Raw genomic sequence first — 27,074 nt, forward strand, 5'->3', positions numbered from 1 at the left:
GCAAAAGAAGCACTGGAGAAAAGTTTATGTTTTCATCAGAGTTACGGCAATGTCGCTATGGCCTACTCTTACGCTCGCAGTATAGTTCTCCTTCCAGCCCGCAGGGCCGGCAGCTTCTGCGGACGATCAGTTGGGAGCAGCTTCCCCTGAAGATCAGTCCTGGAAGCTCACGAGGGTACGAGTTAGCAGACAACTTATGCTTTAAAAACTGGCAATGACGGTACTGCAATGCTCGGCCTAGTTCTCCCGCCAGCTCGCAGCGCAGGGAGCTCCTGCGGACGATCAGACGGGAGCTTCTCTGTCAGACCAGATCCTGGAAGCTCGCCAGGTTGCGAGTTGGTGGACAAACTACGCTTCAAAAACTGGAATCCGGCTTTGGTTTACATGACATATAGTTATTATACACCCCAGGGTAAAGCGGAGAGGAAGGTCTGTGGTAAAGTGTGTGGTTATCCCTGAGCCTAGAGGCTGGAGTGCAAATGGTTTTCATTGAGTAAATATGTGATGCATCTGGCTGCTGTGTTTACGTTCTTCATGTAATGGCTAGAGAGGGGAAAAGGTAAACGAAGGAGTCACAATGATAAGTATCAAGGAAGCGACGTGGCAGCCAGCATCCTAAACAAACCACCGTGAAGAAGAAGATCTTTGATTTTTCAGGTCGCTGGTTACGTACAACAAAAGGTAAATATTTGTGTGAATGAGGGCTAAAACTGTCCTGTCTTGGGGCAGATTCATCATGAAAACAACAATTCTTCCATTGGTTTGTTTAGTGAGATGCCAGCTCGTGTTTTTTTCGTGCAATTTGAGAACTTTTTCTCAATCTCTCGAATGAGATGGACTGACTTAGGAATCGCAAATATGCTTAGTAGAACAATTGTAAGTCTAGAGTTCATATGCGTAATGGAGAGCGCGCGCGCATTACGTGGATGAGACGCTCAGTTATGACGCAATGGTAGGCGAATAAGTAATTAATCAAATCAGTAAAAAACAACACACAATGGTCAGATGGATAATATTGAGACACATTTCAATTCGCTTTGATATGTTCCAGTTTAAGGCAAGTAATCATTCGTATTTGGTTGATGGCAAGAGTTTTTAAATGAACTGAATTAATGGTATAATAACGCAGCTTTTAATTCATTTTCCGGAAACTCATTGCGAATGTTGAAAAGTTTAAGAATCGAAATAAGTTCGTGTTAAGCCTAGGTACTTGTGAATCCTCAAACATTTAAGTGCAAAGGTCACAAAAAATTAAGTATAGGCGCATTAGTTATTGAATATCACCTTGATGTTTACTGCTTTCATTATCGTTTATCAACAACTGGAAATATTATTTTATCAACGACTGGAAATATTATTCTAATTTAATTTTATGCCGTAATCGATAAAGGAGAGATTTTCTGTGGAAAAAATAGCAAGTGATAAACTAAGTAATCTTGATTGGAAACTTTCAAACATAAATTAGATGGCAACGAAAACATCGACATTCGTTTTCTATAAACAAGATTATGCATACGGTCATAAATTAATGAATGAATAGCACATATTTCTTTCGCACAAAGCAAAACAGATTTACTCCCTTGTTTTATACTTACTCTTATTGCTTCTGTCCTTCACATTTAATTGAAAATTGAACTTGGCGTTACATCTTATTACTTACTACGAACGTCGTCAACTTGTAATATTCCAATGCCCAGAAACTCACTTGTACTTAATTCACAACAAAGATCCTTAAATAAACAATTTTTGCTAAACACAACAGAATATAAACACACAATTACAAAATAGTTACATTTCATGATGTTACAAAGCCACGCCCTCTTAAATGCAACGTTGTCAAATGCTTCCTGAATTATTATTATTATTATAATTATTCAGAAGATAACTCTGTTCTTATGGAATAAGACAAGAGCCAGTGATTTGAAATACAGGCTTCCAAAGAATATGTTGCTCATTTGAAAGATATAAAACTCATAATACTAGGAGTTTTAGTCTCTGTAAACGGTTGGTTACTTATGTTGAGGGGGCGTGGTCTCTTATTGGTATGGTTGCCAAATGTTTCCTTAGGCTGCCCGTACACGGAACACTTTTAGTGGAAAGTGGCTGGCCACTAAGTGGTCAGTCATTTAGTGGCAAATTGATAATATCAGCTTGTACAGTGGTGTGGCCAAAAGATAGACCCAGTAGCCACTTCGTATCCACACTATCGGTGTAGTCCACTTTTTGTGGCTCGTCTGCCGTCTTCCATACAAAAGCAAGGGTTCCATTATTTTTACTATAGTGGCCGGCCACTAAGTGTCCCGTGTGCAGGCAGCCTTAAGGTTAGCAATACTATCCACTTTTTGTCTGGAAGTTTGTGGCAACTGCATGTTTAAGGGCGTGGCTTTTCACAAAGTCGTTCTGCATCTGAAGAAATAACGTACTGAAGAAAATCGGGACAACAACAAAATAGTTTTCTTCGTAATTTCCATTCTTTAAGTCAATACTTGACTACTCTAAAACATTTAACATAAAAATGATTTGTGAATATAGCAAACGAGGTGGAAAATCAAGCATATATTTTCCTGATACCAACAATGAATAAGTGGGGTTGTAGTTAGCCAATGAGGACTGCACTATAATATTTATATTTACAAAACTAAAGCAGAATCAATTTTATGACACTGTGTTTTCGAAAGCACAATTTAGTTATTATCTTACAGATTTGGATTGTAGCTTTGTAAGAAAAAGTCTAGAAATTTTAACTAACCTTTAAAAACTAAAACCTCTTTAAAATATAATTTTAATACACTCAGAACCAGAGTTCAGACATGTATTAACCTTCTAATAATTTAGAAATAAGATAACACCAATTACTGTACTCTAACAAAGTTCATCATAATGCCTTAACAAATGTCAACATTCTTCTGAACATATACTGTACTAACACTCAGTTCTGTTGATACTGCGTAAACATTCCTTATTACTTAAACATACGTTGAACGTTAATTTCTGCTGTAGAATAACATTCATTAATCTTCAAAAATCAATATGGAATGTGCTGTCAACAAAATCAATATGGAATCTGTTGTCAGCAAAATATGGAATGTGTTGTCAACAAAATCAATATGGAATCTGTTGTCAACAAAATAAATTCGGAATGTGTTGTCAAAAAAATAAATTTGGAATGTGCTGTCAACAAAATCAATATGGAATGTGTTGTCAACACAATCAATATGGAAGGTGTTGTCAATACAATCAGTATGGAGGGGGCTGTCAACAAAATCAATATGGAATATGTTGTCAACAAAACCAATATGGAAGGTGTTGTCAACACAATCAATATGGAAGGTGTTGTCAACACAATCAATATGGAAGGTGTTGTCAATACAATCAGTATGGAGGGGGTTGTCAACAAAATCAATATGGAATGTGTTGTCAACACAATCAATATGGAAGGTGTTGTCAATACAATCAGTATGGAGGGGGTTGTCAACAAAACCAATATGGAATATGTTGTCAACAAAACCACTATGGAAGGTGTTGTCAACACAACCAATATGGAAGGTGTTGTCAACACAATCAATATGGAAGGTGTTGTCAACAAAACCAATATGGAAGGTGTTGTCAACACAATCAATATGGAAGGAGTTGCCAGCGCAATCAATATGGAAGGTGCTGTCAACAAAATCAATATGGAAGGTGTTGTCAATACAATCAGTATGGAGGGGGTTGTCAACAAAATCAGTATGGAATATGTTATCAAAAACTGAACTCTACAGAGAATGACTAGAAGACAAAGACTGACTTATGTTTGTGGGAGTCAAAACACCTACAAAAATCTGACTCAGAAAAAGACATTCAGAAAGTAAATAAAAGTTTCCTTAATGGAGAAATCTGTGAATGAAATAGTTTGCTGAAAAAAAAAAAATTGTTGATGCAATATACTTGTACTATGAAAATGAGCCTTTTTCCACATCTTTCCTAAATTCATATTGACAGCAATATTCATTAATAAGTTTGACAGGTAAACACAGAATTATAGCCTTTACACAAATAAAAGTTTCTCACATTTATCATTATTTTTTTTGTTGCATATACTGTATATACGTGTATTTTTATAATAGGTATGGATATATGTATGTGCGTGCACACAGGAATGTACATGCGTAACTTATGTGCACGTATTACATACATACATACGTACACATAATCTTATATTTTTCTGTATAAAAGAGAAAGTGTGTTTTTGGGGTGTGGGGAGTTTCCTCATATGGCGAAGACATCAACTACACTTCGTTAAAAAGAAAAAAAGACAATAATGACAGATCGATCAAAACAATCTAAAACAGTACATTTAAGAAAATAAAAACGATGAAGCTGAATTGTGTGGTATTTATAAGCCTTGACCCACACACAAAAAAATATAAAAAAAAACAAGTTCAGTAACAAACGAAGCCACTATAACACTGGTTACTATGACATCGACAGTGTTTTGTTTTTCCTCGGAAAAACACAAACAAAAACGATACAAAAACAAAGCACGTGTATGGACTAGGCATGAGGACTGCCTACAGTTGAATACAGTCAGTTCCCTAAATCAACCAGAGATGGAAAAACTGTGTCTTTCATTATTCCTTTGGGAAAATGTCGTTATCACAGTAACTATTTGTAAGATGAAAATATATTTATAAGAGGAAAATAATACATATATCAGTTTGCGGTTACAAACAGCTACATCTCAAAAAATAAAATAAGGACTCTGTTTCATCAGACACTAAAACCACTTGGAATGAATTCAGACATTCTGTTTCGAAGGATGAAATAAATTTACAAGTCACTTGAAAGATGAAATACAACTCTACAAATTCACAAGTCACTTGAAAGATAAAATACAACTTCATCAATGAACAAGTCACTTAAAAGATAAAATACAATTTTATCAATTTACCAGTCACTCGAAAGATAAAACACACCTTTATCAATTCACAAGTCACTTGAAAGATAAAATACAACTTTATCAATTTACAAGTCACCCCAGAAGTAAAATAAAACTTTATCAAATCACGTCACTTAAGAGATAAAATAGACTTTTTATCATTTATTAATATTCCTTTTTTTTTTTTTTTAAAAAGGGACACTGACCATACAAACCCTCGTGAAACACATTATTTTTTTTTTTATTAGACTTCAATCGCAAAAGCAGAGTGAGCATAAGACATCGCTTCACAGAATAAGCACAGATCAAAGACACAGACAGACACACAGACACACAGACACACTGACAGACAGACAGACAGCCAGTCAGACAAACAGACGGATCTATGATCTGCTGAGCAACTATGGGCATATTAGTATTCAGGATGCTATTCTCATGAGGCGATGGATGGAAATTCTGTCCACTGACTTTTTGAAGACTTTCTGAAAGACTATGGAACTTGGGAAACTGAGCAAGGCCCAGGTACTGAAGTGTATAATATCAGTTTCCTGAAATGCATAATATTCATTCAAAATGAGATAGATAACTGGAAACGCAGTATTTAATTATAATTAAAAATACCTGAACTGAGTATGGCCCAAGTACTGACATGTATAATATTCATTTCAAAAAATGTGTAATATTGATTTAAAATCAGATGGTTGGAAACACAGTATTTAATTATAATTACGAACATTAGAAATGATTATGGCCCAAGTACTGAAATGTATTATATTAGTTTTCTGAAATACATTGTATTAATTCAATATTAGATAACTGGGAAAGTGGTGTGTCAGTATGATTAAAAACACTAGAAATCTGTAGCAAAGGGTCCATAATATTTTTTATTAAAATGAAATCTCTGGAGGATCAAAATGACTGGCGTTTGCCAAGTAACATTTTACAGTCAACAGTTTAAGAGAGTGAAAAAATGAAAAAAATCCCAATGCAAATGTTGATATTTCCAATATTTTTGGGATTAGTGAATATTATTGATGACGTCAGCTCTAAAAAGAGGTGAGACTGATTATGATAAGCTTCTAACAACTTTTATTGCAGTTTCAATTTTATTGCAATTATGTCTGCAACTTTTAATGAAATATTCTGGATTTAAGACAAGTTCCAATGGACATGTCACAAAAGTTCACCAAATATCTTGTAATTCACTCTAATTCAAAGTAGTTCTGGAGAAACAATAAGCATCTGATATAGTGTGTGTGTGTGTGTATAATATAGACAAATAGATTTTTAAATAGATAGTTAATTTGCATGACGTTTACTGCCAAAAAATACCTAATTAAAACAAAGACAGGCATCACACTGAACAAACAGACTACCTTTTTCACTGGAGTTTCCTCGTAAATGAAAAAAAAATTCTTAGAGCAAATAAGCGTGTGAATAAAGATTATGACCTATACTTGAAGAAACCATCTTTAAGAACAAAACCTCATTTGGCTTTGAGATACAAAGTAAAAAGTTTTCTGGCGCTTAAAAAGTCAGTATCAGAGTTTTCGATCCATTACCTCATCTACACACTCATCTAACATTACATAAAACTATACATGTTATTCCGTAATTCAAGGACCCCATTCTCGTATCTCCCTTTCCCTTTAAACATTTTTTTTCCCTTTCACCCTCAATTTCGAGGGCGCTTCAAAACACCCCTAACTGCTTGCCCTCAACTTTAATGAAAGCGATTCAGTGACGCTCCATCATTCATTAAACACGAACATAGGTGTGACATTCAAGAGATAACGAAGCCTACATTTGAGGGGCAAAACAAAGCATTATACATGAGTTGGGTAAATTATTTCTCAACACTTCTACTGAAGAAATATGGACGATGAATACGAGGTTTTCCTGAAAGTAAAAAATGCCTCACACCAACAGGCTGTAAACAATATTATAGGGATGTAATTATTCAGCGTCCTCTGTAACTCTTTGGATTCAGAAAGCGACAATTACACCAAAAACAAAACCAAATCACTCCTGGGCCCTGTAAACAACATTACAGGGACACAGTTATTCAGCATCATCTATAACTCTTCGGATTCAGAAAGCCACAATTACATCAAAAAGAGGAAAAATCACTTACGTTCTTCACTGAATTTCCCTTGTTCTAGTGATTGTCTCGAATAAGCTGGCTACTCAGAGTGGTAGTCTGGGCACTCTTCGGGAAAGGAGATTTCAAATTCACCTGAGCCCTCACTCTCTCACTCTCTTTCTCTCTCGACATGCTTTCTCGGTTTTGACATCAGTGAAACAAACAAATATAAACGCAGTTTGAGTTATCACTCGCTTTACATCCTCACAAAGGTTTAACTTGAATGGACAAACAAATAGAGAGTAAATAATTACATAACACATCGAACAGTACACGAGATTCGATGTGAAACCTCATCTTTTGAAGAAAAATTTTTTTTGGAAAGTCCAAAAATTCATATAAAGAGGTAAGACAATGACGAAAAAGGAGTTTTAAAGTACAAAACAACATGTATACAACACACCATTTGAAGATCATTTTTCATTTTTCTCGCAACAGAAATTGCATATAAAAATGTAAGACAAAAATAATTTTGTAAAAAGCTACATATTTTATTCTGAAAAGGACTAAGCAAATCAACTTCATTTTCTGCCTTCCACTGCTCACTTTGGTTGTCATTCGAACGAAATGACTTACTGCCAACTCTCCTCCTGAGTTCTTCACCTCGAAAGTACAAATAAACTGGGAACTTTTACACTGTTACATTATTTATCACGAAAGATGAAAAGAGAAGAAACTTTGGTTTTCAAAATGCTACAGTTAGTATTCACTAAAATAATGTGTGACAGGACGAAATAAACTGGGAATAGAGCGAAGAGACATTCAACTAATTTTTGATTTAACCAACAGTGAAATAAGATTTCTTATCAAAACTTAAAACTAAAACACGAGAAACTTATTCAATGGGCAATCCTAGTGTTCTGTCACACGCTTTCAAATTACAGATACTCGCGAAAAGAATATAAAAAAAAATTATATATATAATTACGAAATGAAAACAGGACGTGAATATAATAAAAAATAAAGCCAAAGTCCTCGTGCTCTGTTACACACACACTTGCAAGATACAGATCACGACAGACAACTTCATACCATCGAAAAACATCGGCCTACTGAGAAGTGCGAGCGGTGCTGTGGCGCACAGATGCCTCAATAAAACACCTTTCCAGGACACAGATCAGCCAAGAAGAGCTTCTCCATTTCAAAATTCTCTTACTTCTTCTTCTTCTCCTTCTCCTTCTACTTCTTTGTTTTTACGATATGACTTTGTGTGTTGTGTTGTGTATGAAAAGAGGGGTGGAAGTTAATCTCATCAAAATATATCTATAGTTTCTTGGTAGTTGCGATCCCAGTACCCTCCGCTGTAGAGCCAGTCCTCCTGTTTGGTGAAGGGGTTGGTCCCTTGTTCAAACCACCTGCAGGAGGAGAGAGACAAACGTCCAGGTTAAAGAGAGGAAAGGTCCTTTGTAAAATATAGCTTTGAAAAATATATATAGCTTTGATTGTTTTCAAGTCAAACTCAAAGAAAATTTTTCCCTTGCTTAAACCACCTGCAGGAGAAGGTGGATGAATGTCAGGTACATGAGGGGAAAAGCCTTTTGTAAAATATAGCTTTGAAAAATATATAGAGCTTTCATTATTCTCAAATCAATCTTAAAACAAATTAGGTCCCTTGCTCAACACCTGATGGAGAAGACGGATAAATGCCAGGTAAAAGAGACGAAAGGACCTTTGTAAAATACAGTTTTGTAAAATATGTATAAGTGATCATTTTTAAATCAATCTCAAAACAAAATAGGTTCCTTGCTTAAACCACTTCGTAAAATATGTATAGCTTTGATTATTTTTCAAATCAATCTCAAAACAAAATAGGTTGCTTGCTTAAACCACGTGCCTAAGAAGATATATAAACGCCTGGTAAAAGATTGTGAAGATTGCATTTAGACAGAAAAAAGCCTTTGTAAAATATAGCTTTGATTATTTTCGAAAGAAAAATCTTTTTGTAAAATATAGCTTTGATCAAACTCAAACCAGAATAGGTTCCTCGTTCAAACCACCAGCAGGAGGAGACGATAAATGTCAGGTGAAAAATTGTGAAGATTGTCTCCACAGAGAAAAATCTCTCAGTGAAATATATCTTTAATTATCTTCAAATCAAACTACAACAAAATAGGTCCCTTGCTCAAACCACCTACTGCAGAAGTAAAAGGCAGTTAAGAGATTGTGAAGATTGCCTTCAGAGAGAAAACGCCCTCTGTAAAATGTAGCTTTGGTTATTTTCAAAGAAAAGCTCTTTGTAAACTATAGCTTTGTATATCTTTAGACCAAACTGAAAACTAAATAGGTTCTTCGCTCAAACCAAATGCAGGAAAAATAGATAAAACACAAGTAAGAGATTGTGAAAAATGTCCTCAGGGAGGAAAAAGCCCTCTGTGAATTATACCTTTAATAATCTTCAAACCAAACTACAACATAACCGGTTCCTTCCTGCAGAAGATTAGATAAAAAGACAGTCAAAATGACAGTGAAGATTGTCTTCGAGAGAAGATTCCATCTGTGAAATACAGACTTGATTGTTTGCAAATCGAACTCAAACGAAATGGGTTCTTACCGAGCTTTCCATTCATGTTTGCTCTTTTTCCTGAGTTTTCTGGCGTCGCGCTGCTTCTCCTCTAACCTGTTCTTCTCGGCGGCCGCCGCGTCGATGTCTCCGTTTTCCAGGAACCTGATGTCCGGACGTAATCTGGAAAGAAGAAGAATAAGGAGAAGAATTGAGAGAAATTTCAGTATGCCAATGGCTAGAACAATAATAATGATAGCTATAAAACTGAATGGTTTTTAAACACTACTTGAAGTGAAATGTTGATTAAAGCATTGCGTTAGCTATCATGAAAACAGTAAGGTTTATTATTTTATTATTATTATTATTATTATTATTATTATTATTATTATTATTATTATTATTATTATTATTACACAGAAACAGGCTTAATTTCAACGAATTATTTAATTTTGCCATCATTTATTATATTATCAACAACTGAAAAAATCTATAAGAACGTAAAAATATACTTAAAAAATATATTGTTTTGCATTTACATTATCAACTTCTTCATAATTTTGTTGACTATTATTTAATTTTATTATTATCATATTATTATTATTATTATTATTATTATTAATGATTATTAATTTTCAATGAAATCTATAATAACGTAAAAATATACTATAAAATATATATTGTTTTACATTTACATTATCAAGCAGTTTTTCATAATTTTAGTTGACTATTATTATTATTATTATTATTATTATTATTATTATTATTATTATTATTATTATTCACTGATATATCTTTACTATCTGTCTCTCTGCAAATAATGTTCAATAAAATTTTAAACCATCGTCCATCGCTACCATTTATACTTACATGTATTATTATTATTATTATTATTATTATTATTATTATTATTATTATTATTATTATTATTATTATTATTATTATTATTATTATTATTACAGTTCAAGATATAAAAACCTGACACAGCAAGAAATCGAAAGTTATGAAAACAAAATGGCATAAACTCTTCTCTACAGCGGACAAATAATGACTTCAAACAATATAAACTTAGTATTCGATAAATATCTCCACAAGAAGTATACAACCGAATTGCAATGCGCAACTCAAGGTATGCAAACTCACCTGCAGTCAGTTTGGCAACAGTTGGCTTTTATTTCGTCATTCAGCTCGTTCAGCGACATGGAAAACAGGGTGAAGTGGTAGTACTGAAAGAAGAAATAAGAATCAGTTAATGAGCTTATTCATTAAATAATTGCTTTCTATGTATAAGATCTGAGTGGGTGATGTTTCCGTGATACTGTTTAATTTAGATCTAAGGTTTGATATAATTATTAGATGGGTTTATGTGTTCTGAATATTTACATGTGGTTCTCTCTATGTATCTCTCTCTTAATATATTTATATATATACATATATATATATATATATACACACACACATATATATATATATATATATATATGTGTGTATATATATATATATATATATATATATATATATATATATATATATATATATATATATATATATATATATATATATATATATTTATATCAACGAGAAAGTGAGGATTTTATACACAGCATATTGCATATCCATAACAGGACACATTTCTAAATTACTAATTACCACAAAATCGGGATGATATTCCCGCAAAAAAAAAAAAAAACGTAACTAGAGACGACACATGCCCTGACGTCATTGTTATAAAAAACACTCTTGGTAATAAATTCTATATAATTGGCTAAACATATTGGTAAAACTTACAATATTTCCAGAGCCATTCAAAGTAAACTGATGAAAAATAATAATGGCAAATAATAAGGGGGATGCAAGCCCCTCTCGCCCTACTTGGGCAACGGTGCCCTAGAACGAGTTAAATAAGAAACGTGCCCTAGATGGGTTAAGTTAAGATCGAGAAGTTAAAGTTTCCATTTCATTTTCAATGATATCCTCATTATATTAGACACAATACTCGTATTAATATTATTATTACTAAAATAGTGTTATCAGACCACTGAGCTGATTATCGGCTCTCACAGAGCTGGCCCGATGGATTTATTTTTCCGTATATTATTTTTGTTTTTTATACTGTCAGTTAAATAACAATTTTTCAAAAATTTTTATAATTAGATTCATTGGAAATGTGGGAGTTTCTGACAAAATTTCACTGACCGATTTGTTTCCAGAACTTGATAGCAGCTGCTGATTAAACCTTTGACATTCACACAAAGAATGTGTAATTGTTATCATTACTTCACACTCAGAGCATTCACGGATTATTAATCGGGTGTAAATTGGCAAAAGGTGCGTAATTCTCTAATCAAGTGTTAAGTTTTCTTTGGACGTAATACTTAACAAAACTCTTGAATACTGAGATTGAATGACGCATAAATATTACTTCGAAAATACTCTGAGTTAAATCCAAAAAAACACAAATACATCACAACGAAATTGAATAAGTAAAAAAAGACAAGTAAAAAACGCGCCGAAGCTTCTTCGGCGCAATCGAGTTTTCTGTACGGCCGAGTTTTCTGTTACAGCGTATAATCAAGGCCACCGAAAATAGATCTATCTTTAGGTGGTCTCGGTATAATGCTGTATGAGCCGCGGCCCATGAAATTTTATCCACGGCCCGTTGGTGGCCTATCCTATATCGTTACCAGAAGCACGACTATGGCTAAATTTAACCTTGAATAAAATAAAAACTACCTGAGGAGACTAGAGGGCTGCAATTTGGTATGTTTGATGACTGGAGGGTGGATGATCAACATACCAATTTGCAGCCCTCTAGCCTCAGTAGTTTTTAAGATCTGAGGGCGGACAGAAAAGTGCGGACAGAAAAAGTGCGGACGGACACACAAAACCGCCACAACAGTTTTCTTTTACAGAAAACTGAAAAAGGAGTAAATTCTCGAAGGAAACATCCCGGTGCCTCCTGCCACGAACTTTGACCTTCAACCAAAGCAACGCAGCAGCATAAGGCCATTAGTCCTGAAGTGGTCTTCTGCAAGTCTCCGTCACTCGTTTATTTTTGAAGGAGAAATCTCTCTCTCTCTCTCTCTTTCTCTCTCTCTCTCTATGTATATGTGCACACGAACATATACATACAGACGCTAATCACGTTCACAAACATTCGCGTAGAAAAACACAAACAAGACACGAATATGAATATGTATATATATATATATATATATATATATATATATATATATATATATATATATATATATATATATATATATATATATATATATATATATATAATATAGATAGATAGATAGATAGATAATAGATAGATAGATAATTGCATAAACAGACAGACTGACATACAGTCAGACAAATATACAACCTGACAAACGGACAAGTGGAGATACTCTGAACGCCTCACCTGCGGTGAATTCTCCGGGCGGGGATCGGCCTCCCACAGCGTGATGGAATTGGGAATGTCAATACTGTAAGTGGAGTCGGTCGAGGGTAGCTCCCTTCTTCAGGTTCCTCCGGGGGCTCGCCATCCTCGATATCAACGCCCGCCTGAGGATATCGAGGGATTAATTATATACGTGATTCTATTTCTCTCGATCCCGATGTAGCTAGGCATGGCTTCACGTGATTAGGAAATGTGGAGTCTACAGATCTTTATTTCTTTCAATGTTTTATTTATTTACTTAAGAAATGATTGCATTAAATGGTATAAATCTCTCTCTCTCTCTCTCTCTCTCTCTCTCTCTCTCTCTCTCTCTCTCTCTCTCTCTCTCTCTCTTTCATTCAGTTTCCTGCAATAATAATCACGAGATACACCATACGTTAGGAATACCAAGCACCTAAGCTCACTCTCACTGACTCTCTCTCTCTCTCTCTCTCTCTCTCTCTCTCTCTCTCTCTCTCTCTCTCTCTCTCAGTTTCCTACAATAATTATCACGAGTTATGCTATGCTGCAGGAGTACCACAAACCAGATCTCACTCTGAATGAATCTGTCTCTCTCTCTCTCTCTCTCTCTCTCTCTCTCTCTCTCTCTCTCTCTCTTTCTCTAAATATCTATCACAAGTTGTACCATACTGTATCAGTTCCACATCTCTGTAAGACTAACACTCTCTCTCTCTCTCTCTCTCTCTCTCTCTCTCTCTCTCTCTCTCTCTCTCTCTCCACAGATCAAATCTCACTCTGACTGAATGCTTCTCTCTCTCACTCTCCACAGATCAAAATCTCACTCTGACTGACTGCTTCTCTCTCTCTCTCTCTCTCTCTCTCTCTCTCTCTCTCTCTCTCTCTCTCTCTCCACAGATCAAAATCTCACTCTGACTGAATGCTTCTCTCTTCTCTCTCTCTCTCTCCACACATCAAATCTCACTCTGACTGACTGCTTCTCTCTCTCTCTCTCTCTCTCTCTCCCCTTCAGTGTCCTTACCTCGACGTCTGTCGACATCCTGAAACTGCTGGTGATGGTATTCAGCTTCTTGAGGACTTTGCTGGGGGCGTGAGCTGGACTGGCTCCGGTGACAGCTCCATCCTCACTCTTCTTCTTGTCACTCCGCCTGGGAAACGAGGTCTCGAGTTAGATGTGTTTTGAATGGAGGAGAGGAAAGTGTGATAAAGATGGAAGGCAAAAAACTGATGACTGGGGAGAGAAGCGGGACTTTACAAGGTGAGGGGATGGGGGAATAGGATGGAGGATAGATAAAAGCATTAGACTGAATGGAGAAGAACGTGTGATAAGGATGGAGGTCAAAAAAATTGATAACTGGGGAGAGATACAGGATTTTACAAGGTGAGGGATGGGGAACAGGATGGAGGATAGATAAAAGCATTAGACTGAACGGGAAAGAAGAACGAGTGATAAGGATGGAGGTAAAAAAAATTGATAACTGAGGAGAGAAACAGGACTTTAGAGGGCGAGGAGAAGGAGGAATAAGATGGAGGATAAATAAAAAGAGAAGAATCGTTAGGTGTGTTTTGAATAGAGGAGAAAGGCGTGTGATAAAAATGGAAGGCAAAAATTGACAAGTGGGGAGAGAAACAGGATTTGACAGGGCGAGGGGAGAGGGGAATAGGAAGAAGGATAAACGAAAACAAAAGAAAATTGTGGAGAATCAGATGAACTTTTTGGAGAAGTGGATGAAATGGACGGATGTGGAATAAGGAGGCAAAATTGTCCACAAAACGGTAAGTAGGCAATGAACACAATGAAAAGGAAAAGCCTAGAATAAAATATATCAGATTATATTCAAAAAGCAATTCTATAATTATGAATTTACAAGATTTTAGAAACTTTCTTTCTTGATACTAAAAGCTAAAAATATACTGTTCTATAATCTATATACTTTTATTAAAAATAACAGTAATTTAAAGCGTCGAAAGAATAATAACCCACTATCCTTGTTACTCAAAGAATATACATATATGAATATATATGGCGCGTATATATATATATAACCCGGCGATGATATATATCTATATCCTCCCGATCCCCCGCCTTCCCCACGCCACCCAGGGCGGACAAACAGGTTTGCAGGAGGATGTGGATGTCTCACCTACCCTCCCGTTCCCCTACCTACCACCCCCACCCGGGGCGGACAAACCGGTTTGCAGGGGAGGGTGGCTGTGTCATGTCTACACTGTCACCTGGGGGGGACAAACAAGAACGATCGACTCAGATTTTATTACTATTTTATATATATATATATATATATATATATATATATATATATATATATATATATATATATATATATATATATATATATATATATATACATATATATTACACCAAATATATATGATGCATGTATGTATGTATGTATGTATGTATGTGTGTGTGCAAACGCCCTGTCATGGGCACGCTATAATAGAAATCTATATTACTTCCTCACGCAGAAAAATATGCAGATGATATTTAATTCCATAAATGAAAGCGTTGTATACCAGACCTGTCTATTTCCACAACGTTGGATATAATCCCGAGGCTGATGAACGGTTCACCGAAATCCTGACCGGATTAATCGAAAGCATGAGGGATTTCCAAAAATAAATTCTTTTATTTGGATATACTGATGCAAGCACTGTCTTCACCCTTGTTTATTACTGCTTTCGAAGCAAGCAAAGTGAATGGCAACCATTTGCACTTAATTAAAGATAGGCAGTTTCCAATTAACCCTTTGGTTTTGGAATGTGGAAACAATTTCCAAATAAATCCTTTAATTTAGGAATATGGAGACGATTCCCAAATAAATACTTTGGTTCAGGTATATGGAGACAATTCCCAAATAAATCCTTGGATTTGGAATATGGAGACAATTCCCAAATAAATCCTTTGATTTAGGAATATGAAGACAATTCCCAAGCAATTCCCCAAAACTCCCCTGATGCAAGAATATGGACACAATTTCAAAATAAATCTTTTGACTGAGGAATATGCAGACAATCTCCACATAAATCCTTTGGTGTAGGAATATGGGAAGAAAATCCCAAACAAATCCTTTGTTGTAGGAATATGGAGACAATTCCCAGTAAATCCTCTGACTTAGGAATACTGATGCAAGCAACGCCTCCACAGCTTTTCATTCCTTCTACAGCAGCAACAAAGGCGACGCCCAAACAATAATGGCATCCGCCAATATTCTAAGAAAATCACAGTTCTGGAAAAGCCAGTGGTCTGAGAGGTTCACTGACTCGGCTGATAGCCATCCGGTGTAGGACCGTTGTGTCATATTCCATCCAGACACGAAGGGAGGCGAACAATACGACGGAAGGCAGAAGGGGATTTGCAGAAGATAAGACTCAGATTGAGTTGAGGATTGGAGGCGGTAGGCATTCAGAGTGGAGGGACAGTTTGGGGATTATGTTGGAATGTAAGGCACACTGAAGGTTGGTGGTTTAAGCTCTTGGCTCAAGATGTTTCCTTCTTGTGATGTTATATAACAACAACATGTTATAACCTATGAGAGCTGAAAGTCAGCTCAGTGGTCTGGTTAAACTACTTTAATAATAATAATAATAATAATAATAATAATAATAATAATAATAATAATAATAATAATAATAATAATAATAGTTAAATGGTCTCTTTTTCTGTCATGGATGGGGAAGTGGGAATAATTTCTCTCTTTAGTTCATTAATTAGCTATTTTTGCCTATTTGTATCATTCATGTATGGGATCTTTTTTATTAATGTTCTTCACTGTCTTATTTCACAAAAGTTTTTTCAGATGATTAAATAATTCATTAATTAGTTATTTTCTAACTATTTGTATTATTCATGTACGGAATTTTTTAATTAATGTTCCTCACTGTCTTATTTCACAAAAGTCTTTTTTAGATTCTTAAATAAAATCTGGTCATGGCTCACTGCTGAAAATATTGACCTGATCAACTAAATGCTGATTCATCGTCACTACACAATATTCTATTCATTTAAATATTTATCAAGAAATTCTTAGTAACCCGCAAGAGAAAACCATCCATCTTTGTTTTAAAATAAAAACAAGTAAAAAATGCGCCGAACTTTCTTCGGCGCAATCAAGTTTTCTGTACAGCCGCTACAGCGTATAATCAAGGCCACCGAAAATAGATCTATCTTTCGGTGGTCTCGGTATAATGCTGTATGAGCCGCGTCCCATGAATCTTTAACCACGGGTCGGTGGTGACCTGTCCTATATCGATGACAGATGCATGATTATGGCTGACTTTAACCTTAAATAAAACAAAAACTACTCAGGCTAGAGGGCTGCAATTTGATATGTTTGATGATTGGAGGGTGGATGATCAACGTACCAATTCGCAGCCCTTTAGCCTCGGTAGTTTCTAAGACCTGAGGGCGGACAGAAAAAAGTGCGGATAGAAAAAGTGCGGATAGAAAAAGTGCGGACGGACAGGCAAAGCCGGCACAATAGTTTTCTTTTACAGAAAACTAAAAGTTATATTTTTCAAACCAGCACACGCATGAAAGCAACTTTACTCATAAAATTACCTTACTAACAGTATTAAAAAAAAATCACATTACTTCTACCCAAGCACATTCTCCTTCACAAGCAATTAATGTGAAGGGGGGGAAGGGGGGAGGGAGGAGGGGGAAATGAGAGCCAATTTCAAACCGACAAATTTTTCAGGGATTAAAACATAACAGCCATCGTTTGCTTTTAGTGGTAGTCCAGTGCAGAATCTAATAACACATATATGATGAAAGCGATATGTTTTTTTTTTTTTTTTTTTTTTTATTTACAGGAAGTATTGCAGTATTAATTCGGGGAGAGATCAAGGCAGGATTTCTCTCTGTTTTCCATGTTTATGCATATATGTATGTATGTGCGTAGGTATTTATGTATATATATGTATGCATGTATACATATATATGTATAATATATATATATATATATATATATATATATATATATATATATATATATATAAATATATTTATATATATAAACATAAATATATATGTATGTGTGTATATTCATATACATATATATATATATATATATATATATATATATATATATATATATATATATATATATATATATATATATATATAATATATACAATATATGAATAAAAAAGTAATAAAATACTAATAATAATAAATAATGAATACCAAATAAAAACTAGTCACTAGCCGAGACTACCATACACTCTAATAAGACAAAAAAAAAAGCAACAAACGAAAAGAATAAAAGAAAAACGTAACAACGAAGAGGGGAGAGGAAAAAAACCCTGCAAAAGAAATAAAAGAGAGACGGAGAAGAAAATAACATGATTGCAAAGAGGAGGAAGAAGGGCCGAGGAAGGACAGAAATAGGGGACCATCATGACGTCAACATCGACCTCCTGAGAGAAAAGAATGAGTTGCCATGTATGCATTTCGTGAGCTAATTAATTCACCTGGCGAACCGGAAGATTACATTTTTTTTATGTCTATAAAATAGTTTTGGAAACAACTACTTGAAGAGATAGAGTTGTCTAATCACTGTGTGTGTGTGTGTGTGTGTGTGTGTGTGTGTGTGTGTGTGTGTGTGTGTGAGAGAGAGAGAGAGAGAGAGAGAGAGAGAGAGAGAGAGAGAGAGAGAGAAATGGAGGAAAATCATGGGTATTGTGCTGACTTAAGGTAATTACCCATTAATTTATAAGTGTTTGGAAAAAACAGAAGCTTTCGTACGCACGCGCGCACACACAAACACGTATATATATATATATATATATATATATATATATATATATATATATATATATATATATATATATATATATATATATATATATATATTATTAACTATTACTCAATTATCTAATGAACTAAATATTTTAGCCCTCATCAATACATGACTTATCAACATTCTCCACACTCATATATTTATTCAATCTGATTATTCAGTTTTCAATGCATTTATTTATTCAACCTTTCTCTCTGAGGTCACGAAGGGTTAAAGGTGACCCTGACCCGCCCAATTGAGGGCGGTCAATTGATTTCCTGAACTTTTCTCTGGATAAAATACCTGACGTCATCGACCTCTGTGTCCTCCTCAGCCAACAGGAAATTCTCCATTTCCTGTCGCTTTTCAGCAATTTCAATCTCTCTCTCTCTCTCTCTCTCTCTCTCTCTCTCTCTCTCTCTCTCTCTCTCTCTCTCTCTCTCTCTCTCTCCCCTTTGGCTAGTGCATCTTTTTTTATTTACTTTTTTATCGCCTCATTCTCTCTTCTCTGTCTGTCTGAAATTCCCCATTTCCTATCGCTTTTAAGCTCTCTCTCTCTCTCTCTCTCTCTCTCTCTCTCTCTCTCTCTCTCTCTCTCTTCTCTCCCCTCTCTCTCCTCTTTTACTTCTTGTCCTCACCCTCTCCTGCCTCTTTTTTCATTCTCTTCCTGTTTCTGTTTCTCACCCTCTCTCTCATTCTCTCTCTCTCTCTCTCTCTCTCTCTCTCTCTCTCTCTCTCTCTCTCTCTCTCTCTCTCAGCTATTGTCTGTCTGTCTGTCTGTCTTATTCAAATCGCCTTTCCTTTCTTTTACTCTCTTATCTGACACCTTATCTTCAGTGTACTTCAAGCCTTTCCAGCTCTCTCTCTCTCTCTCTCTCTCAGCTATTGTCTGTCTGTCTGTCTGTCTTATTCTCTCTCCTTTCTTTTACTCTCTTATCTCCCCTTATCTTCAGACCATCCCAGCTCTTCTCTCTCTCTCTCTCTCTTCGCAATGGACTCTCTCTAAATTTGTCCCATTTAAACCATCCAGCAATTAAATAAAACGCATTTTTTTAACGTGGTATTTCTATTAAGTCCATTTACACTTGCGAATATGAAGCTGATCATATTTGTCATTCCGTTATTGAAGTGTCTTGTAAATTTCCATGAGAGAGTTTTTATCATTTATTTTAATTCAGTCTACATTTCTTCATTATCATTTATTATTTATTGTTCAAACATCTCTGAAGTGTCAGGTAAATTTGGACGATAAAGTGTTTATTATTATTATTATTATTAGACGATAAAGTGTTTATTATTATTATTATTATTATTATTATTATTATTATTATTATTATTATTATTATTATTATTATTTATTATTATTATTATTATTATTTCAGTAATGAAACCTATTATTATTTTCTTTCAGTCTACATTGATTCATTATTATGTATTATTTATTGTACATATGTTATATTATTCTGATGCATTTATCTAATATAGCCTGTCTCATTTCGTTGTATTATTTATAACCACAGTACGAAAACACAGAGCATAAATAAAAATGAAATTCTCTATTGGAGAGGAATAACAAGAGAACGAAAAATTAAATAAAAAACATGATATCGTTTATTGAAGAAGAAGACGAAGAAGAAAGAGATGAAGAAGAAGAAGAGGAAGAAGAAGAAGAATTATTTTGGAAGGAAGATGATAAGAGAGAAATGCATAAAATTCAGGGGAGGAGAAAGAAACATCCTGTAAAGAAGAAGAAGAAGAAGAAGAAGAAGAAGAAGAAGAAGAAGAAGAAGAAGAAGAAAATGAAGAAGAAATGAAGAAGAAGAAGAATGAAGATGATGAAATGAAAATGAATAAGGATGGAGAAAAGGAATAAGATAGAAAGAAATAGAAGGAGGAGATGGAGAAAAGGAACATCCTATACAGAAGAAGAAGGAGGAGGAGAAGAAGAAGAAGAAGGAACATCCTATAAAGAAGAAGAAGAAGAAGAAGAAGAAGAAGAAGAAGAAAATAAATGAGAAATGTTTACGAAAGGAATAAGATAAGAGAGAAAGGACTAGAACTCAAGGATGGAGAAACGAACATCCTATACAGAAGAAGAAGAAGAAGAAGAAGAAGAAGAAGAAGAAGAAGAAGAAGAAGAAGAAGAAGAAGAAGAAAGAAAGAATGAAAGCATGTACAGAAGAAAAACAACAAAAATCCAGAAATAAAAAAAAAATAAAAAAATCATCAATGAGACAAGATGCCACATCCTGCATACAGAAACAAGAAGCACAGAGACAAAAAAAAAAAAAGTACAAAACCAATACGTGTCCGATACCTGAACTTGTGGGCGTTCGTCTTCAAATATTCCTCGTACGACTCGGTGTCTGTCGCCCGTAGGAAGTCTGTCCATTTCCCGTACAGGAAACTCACTCTCTTCTTCCTGTTTTTGGGGGAAAGACACAATGGTTACACAATTTTCTGTGACTCTGCGAATATGTTTTTTTAAAATCGTTACTTTTGTATGCTGCTGCTGTGGGACATCAAAGAAGATTAGAATTGCAACTAGTACTAGCCACAGAATAAGGTTTTCAATACCATTACTTTGTATCAGTCTAGTTGCTGTAGAACTAGTCACAGAAGACTAGGATATAACTATTACTAACTACAGGATATGTTTCTCAAAATCATTGGCGTGTATCCGTCCTATAGTTCCTGCAGAGCTTGTCACAGAAGACTAGCTTTATTACTAGTACTAGCCAGAGAATATGGTTCAATATTATTACTTTGTATCGGTCTTCTAGTTGCTGTAGAGCTAGTCGCAGAAGACTAGCATTGTAACTACTGCTCGCCATAAAATTTGTTATAATATCATTATTGTGTATCAGTCTTATAGTTGCTGTAGAACTAGTCACAAAGAACTAGCTTTATGACTAGTACTAGCCACAGAATATGATTTTACCTATCATTAATTTGTATTAGTCTTGTAGTTGCTGCAGAACTTGTCACAATAGACTAGCACTATAACTAGTACTAGCCGCAGCAAGAGTTATAAGGCTAGGCTGCTGTGACTAGTTCTACAGAAACTACAAGACTGATATGAAAAACATATCCTGTGGTTATTACTAGTCATAATGCTAGTAGTCTGCTGTGACTAGTTCTACAACAACTACAAGACTGATACTCAGTGATGATTTCGAAAACCATATTCTCTGGCTAGTACTAGTCATAAAACTAGTCTTCTGTGACTAGTTCTACAGCAACTAGGAGACTAACACACAGTGATGATATTAAGAAATATATCACAACACTAGTAATGATATGAAAACATCACAACTAAAATAATGACATTAATCAAATACCGTGATAAAATAATGTTCATAAAACATCACAACAGCTACAATGACAGTAACGCAACATCAATCATTGTAAGAGTGATAATGATGATCATGTTTTATGATGATTAATATAACTATAGTAATCAAAACAGTATTGTAGTTTATAAACTAGTATAACAACAACATTAAATAATAATTATCTACACATTCAATTTTCATTTACTTTAATGAGGCGAAAATTATAATAATGAATATAATGGGTAAAATGGGAATTTTTAATGGAGAGGCCGATGGGGTTGGCAATTGAAAGGGGCTAATAAGAATGATGTAAGACTTACTTCTTATCCATTATGAATCCGTCGATGCGATTCAGGTCCTTGGAAAACCATCCGGCTGTTTTGAATGTTAGCACACACTTATGACCTGAAAGAATTTAAATTAAGATTTATATTAACAAGTTATTTAAATTTAAATTTAAATTTAAATTATTATTTCTTAAGGACTAAGCCCTTTAGGGGTAGGGTGGTGCCACCAGTGCACCTCACGTGGTACACTGTAGGCATTACTCAAGGGTTTTTAATCTGGCTGTCCAACCTCTCTAACACTTACTCCTTGTTGCATACGTGAATTTTTCTCCCAGTTCCACCTTTAGAGCCTTGTACTTTATCTCCTTCCTTTTCTGGATCTCTCTATCTTGCTGTCCAACCACTCCAACACGCTTAGGCGCTGAATGGCCGAAAGTGGCCCAGTGCTTGGATTAACAGCCTACTGTAAATTTCATGAAATTAAATCAATGTAGGAATCAGGTGCTCAAATACATTAATATTCTCTCTCTCTCTCTCTCTCTCTCTCTCTCTCTCTCTCTCTCTCTCTCTCTCTCTCTCTCTCTCTCTCTCTCTCTCTCTCTGTGTGTCTTATGAACATGCATGTAACTCTAAACAAAAATTTTATGCATTTATGAATATACAGTGATGCATACAACATCATTTACAAAGGCATTTGTTATAAAGCCTCTTGTGTTTAATGGACTGGAAGGGTTTGAATGTATTCCAGGATTGCAAATCCAGGATCGCAAAATTCTTGCAGCCAGCAATTTCGAAGGCTCCCTCTGCCCACACAAAAGTCAACTCAGTAATCACACAGAGAAAAAATTAGACAGAGGTCTGTATGTCATGCATAGTGTTTTTGAAACTGATTTTAGTGTTGAGGACAAGTTCTAAAACACAAAAAATCTTTTATACATACATATATATATATATATATATATATATATATATATATATATATATATATATATATATATATATATATATATATATATATATATATATATATATATATATATATATTTTTTTTTATACCTTTTTCATTCTCGAAGGTTTGGCGCAAGAAGGTTATATATAGCTTTCCGGTTTCTCACAGAAAAATACTATTGAATAAAATTATAATTTTTCCAGCGATAGCGCTGCGACGCATTATGTTTGCTAAAAACTACAATGCCATTTGCAAAAATGTTGAAATGTTTGAAAGGCACATCCAGAAACAACATTTATTTCCCCTGACATCAACAAGACTCGATGAACGTCATAAAAAACAGAAAAAAATATTCCATTTCTTTCGTAAAATGTCAAACTTTTGTTGACAGGGACTTGCCAAGGAGTTGCCAAGACGTGCATTTCCCATTTGACGGGAGTTGCCAAGTGGTGCAATACGACCGCAAAGAGTTGCCAAGAAGTGTATTTCAGTTCCAGGGAGTTGCCGAGTAGGACATTTCACTCTGGGGAGTGTTGACTTTGGGTAAACAAGCAAATGGAATAACGAGACTGAAAATGATCCCAGGATACATTCTCATATGGCCAATTCTTTACCCGCTGTTTGTTGCTTTGTAAGTTTGCCAAGGACTTATTGAAATTGAATATTATACCTTCCGTAGCGTCTGCTTAATATCCGTGGATGCATACTAGGTAAATTATTTGTTTACAACGTCACGAAAAGAGGTTTTAAACCTTTGCAGGCCTTAAATACAAAAACAGAAGAGAAAAAGAAAGAAATATTATGTAAATGATTTATGTATTTCTCTTCGTATTATAAAGAGGGAATTGGAGGGAATTGGCAGAAATACAAAATACGCTCCGGTAATTGTTTTCTGGGTGAAACTGGGTCCCAACAGAAAGGAAAATAAGATAATATTTTTTTTTCACAAAAACAAAGAGAAACAAAAAATGAACAATTTGACTGACAAGGTGGGAAACAAAACATTATCAGAAAAAGTACAAAAATTATCCCTTTATTCTTTTTTTATTTTTATCCATGCGATATCATTGCAACTTTCAATACATTGTCCCTGCCCAGTCCAGGTCTCCATGGAAATTAAAAAATGAAAAACTGAGAGAGAGAGAGAGAGAGAGAGAGAGAGAGAGAGAGAGAGAGAGAGAGAGAGAGAGAGAGAGAGAGAGAGCAGAAAATTGACATTTATCCTGACCGTTGAGAGAGAGAAAAAAAGACCGTTGAGAGAGAGAGAGAGAGAAGAAAATTGACAGTTATATTACAAAAAGACCCCTGAGAGAGAGAGAGAGAGAGAGAGAGAGAGAGAGAGAGAGAGAGAGAGAGAGAGAGAGAGAGAAACCGACATTTCTCCTAAAACAAACTAAAACTGATCGCCCAAAATATTTGCCATATACCCTGAAAAAAAAAAAAAAAACGATGACCCAATATATTCAACACTGAACGCCATCCGGCCCCCTCAACCCCAAAAAAACCAAATCTATACAAATGACAACATCCAACGCCGCTAATTTAGATTCGGGCCCACGTTCCATCACCCCCTAAAATGTATTTTCGTTGTATTTCAAAGAGCTACAAAAAAAAAAAAAAAAAACAGAAAAAATAGAAAATCCAGGTTAATGACCCAGACCTCACCTGTTGCGTGATTGGTGATTTCCATGTTTCCATACTGCTCGATCCAGAGTTTGCCGACGATAATGTTGTGGACACAGCAGTTCACGTTGCTCCAGGTGTAGGCCTCGCCGTGGCTGCAAAAGGTCAATGTTCAGGTTGGTTAGTACTGCCTGAGAGAGAGAGAGACAGAGAGAGAGAGAGAGAGAGAAAAGGGGCATTTGACATTTAGCCTGTAAAAAACATTTGAGAGAAGAGAAAGAGAGAGAGAGAGTTGACATTTACCCTGCAAAAAGACATTTGAGAGAGAGAGAGAGAGAGAGAGAGAGAGAGAGAGAGTTGACATTTAGTAAAAAGACAGAGAGAGAGAGAGAGAGAAAAGAGAGAGAGTTGACATTTAATCTGCAAAAAGACATTTGAGAGAGAGAGAGAGAGAGAGAGAGAGAGAGAGAGAGAGAGAGAGAGAGAGAGAGGAAGAAGGAGACGTTTGACAGTTATCTGTGAAAAAGACATTTGAGAGAGAGAGAGAGAGAGAGAGAGAGAGAGAGAGAGAGAGAGAGAGAGAGAGAGGGGGACATTTAATCTGGAGACGTTTGACATTTGAGAGAGAAAAGACATTTGAGAGAGAGAGAGAGAGAGAGAGAGAGAGAGAGAGAGAGAGAGAGAGGGAGAGAGAGAGAGAGAGAGAGAGAGGCACATTTGCTCTGTAAAAATTGACATTTACTATGTAGAAAAGACATTTGAGAGAGAGAGAGAGAGAGAGAGAGAGAGAGAGAGAGAGAGAGAGAGAGATGGGGAAGAAGGAGAGAGTTTGACAGAGAGAGAGAGAGAAAAAACTGATTAGTATTTGGAATCAGAGGGCGAAGGTAAGTGAGGAATAAATACCATTTGCCTTAAAAGGTAAAATCATTTAAATAATTTTAAGTCACATAATTTATTTTTCATCATTTGAATCAGAAGAATGAAGGTAATGAAATAATAAATCTCACTTGCTCTTAAAAAGGTAAAATAATCTCTAATATAATTTATAGTACATAATTTATTTTTCGTCATTTGTCAGAAGAAAAAAAACAATAATAAATCATTTAATCTCTCTCTCTCTCTCTCTCTCTCTCTCTCTCTCTCTCCTTCGACCTACTCCCTTCCTTCTCACTCCGGGTAATACGCCAAAAGAAAGCCCCAGTTGACATTACTGCCTGATATAAGCCAATGTCTCTATTGTCATGCAAATAAGCACTGAGGTAAACTCCTTGTAAATAGCCGCCCAGGCTATTATCCTGAGATATAGCCTCGGCACGGCAGTAACACCTACCGGAGAATTTGTGTGTGGAGATTTGTCTGACTGTAAAAACATGCGTGGTTCTCTTCTCTCTCTCTCTCTCTCTCTCTCTCTCTCTCTCTCTCTCTCTCTCTCTATATATATATATATATATATATATATATATACATATATATATATATATATATATATATATATATATATATATATATATATATATATATATATATATAGACATAAATATAAATATGAATATGTACATATATATATATATATATATATATATATATATATATATATATATATATATACATGTTTATACTTATAAATAATATTTCAAAAATGACTCACGTTCTTATAATATTTCCTTAAAAAGCTTAGCAAAATGTTTATTAAGTTCAAAATGAGAAAATGCCAATTCATAATATAATTTGCGTTTAAAATTTAAGAGTTTAAAATTATTATTATTATTATTATTATTATTATTATTATTATTATTATTAATTTAAAAATAGCCACAACTAAAAAATATTATTATTATTATTATTATTATTATTATTATTATTATTATTATTATTATTATTATAAAGCAATTTAAAAATAACCACAGATTAAAAAAATATGGCAGATATTTAAAGTAATAAATAGTCAAAGAAACATTTAAACAAACAAAAAACAAAAAAACTGTTGAACAACCAAATGTTAGTGTAGAATCACCATATTTTTGCAAGATACAAAACACTCGACGATATATGTTTCCGAGCGAACGTTAGGCGCGTAATGGCGCTACCTATATTTTAACATAAATTAAT

The 27,074-nt window shown here is 34.7% G+C and overlaps 2 protein-coding genes across 2 annotated transcripts in view; one reads left to right on the forward strand and one right to left on the reverse strand.

The window, feature by feature from the left end:
* The first annotated feature begins 228 nt into the window (after positions 1-228).
* LOC136827249 (homeobox-like protein HDP1) lies at positions 229-3,752 on the forward strand. The gene is made up of 2 exons (XM_067085022.1): positions 229-429; positions 3,075-3,752. The coding sequence occupies exons 1-2, from the start codon at positions 229-231 to the stop codon at positions 3,750-3,752; spliced, it is 879 nt and encodes a 292-aa protein (XP_066941123.1).
* Positions 3,753-8,247: 4,495 nt separating this feature from the next.
* Positions 8,248-27,074, reverse strand: part of LOC136827019 (oxysterol-binding protein-related protein 1-like) — a 408,899-nt gene continuing 390,072 nt past the window's right edge. The window contains 9 exon segments of the mRNA XM_067084704.1: positions 8,248-8,416; positions 9,613-9,744; positions 10,705-10,787; positions 12,974-13,056; positions 13,059-13,116; positions 13,992-14,118; positions 21,089-21,193; positions 22,427-22,511; positions 25,008-25,120. Coding sequence (XP_066940805.1) covers positions 8,314-8,416; positions 9,613-9,744; positions 10,705-10,787; positions 12,974-13,056; positions 13,059-13,116; positions 13,992-14,118; positions 21,089-21,193; positions 22,427-22,511; positions 25,008-25,120 — 889 coding nt within the window. The 3' untranslated portion in view covers positions 8,248-8,313.

Source organism: Macrobrachium rosenbergii, chromosome 41 (genome assembly GCF_040412425.1).
Source record: "Macrobrachium rosenbergii isolate ZJJX-2024 chromosome 41, ASM4041242v1, whole genome shotgun sequence".
In the NCBI taxonomy this organism is placed as follows: Eukaryota; Metazoa; Arthropoda; class Malacostraca; order Decapoda; family Palaemonidae; genus Macrobrachium; species Macrobrachium rosenbergii.

What these genes read in the sequence shown, in the direction of transcription:
- LOC136827249 (XM_067085022.1), top strand. Translation starts at nt 229, where the DNA reads ATGCTCGGCCTAGTTCTCCCGCCAGCTCGCAGCGCAGGGAGCTCCTGC. An exon ending in AGGGTAAAGCGGAGAGGAAG is followed by an intron (nt 430 to 3,074) that starts GTCTGTGGTAAA and finishes ATCTGTTGTCAG; the next exon opens with CAAAATATGGAATGTGTTGT.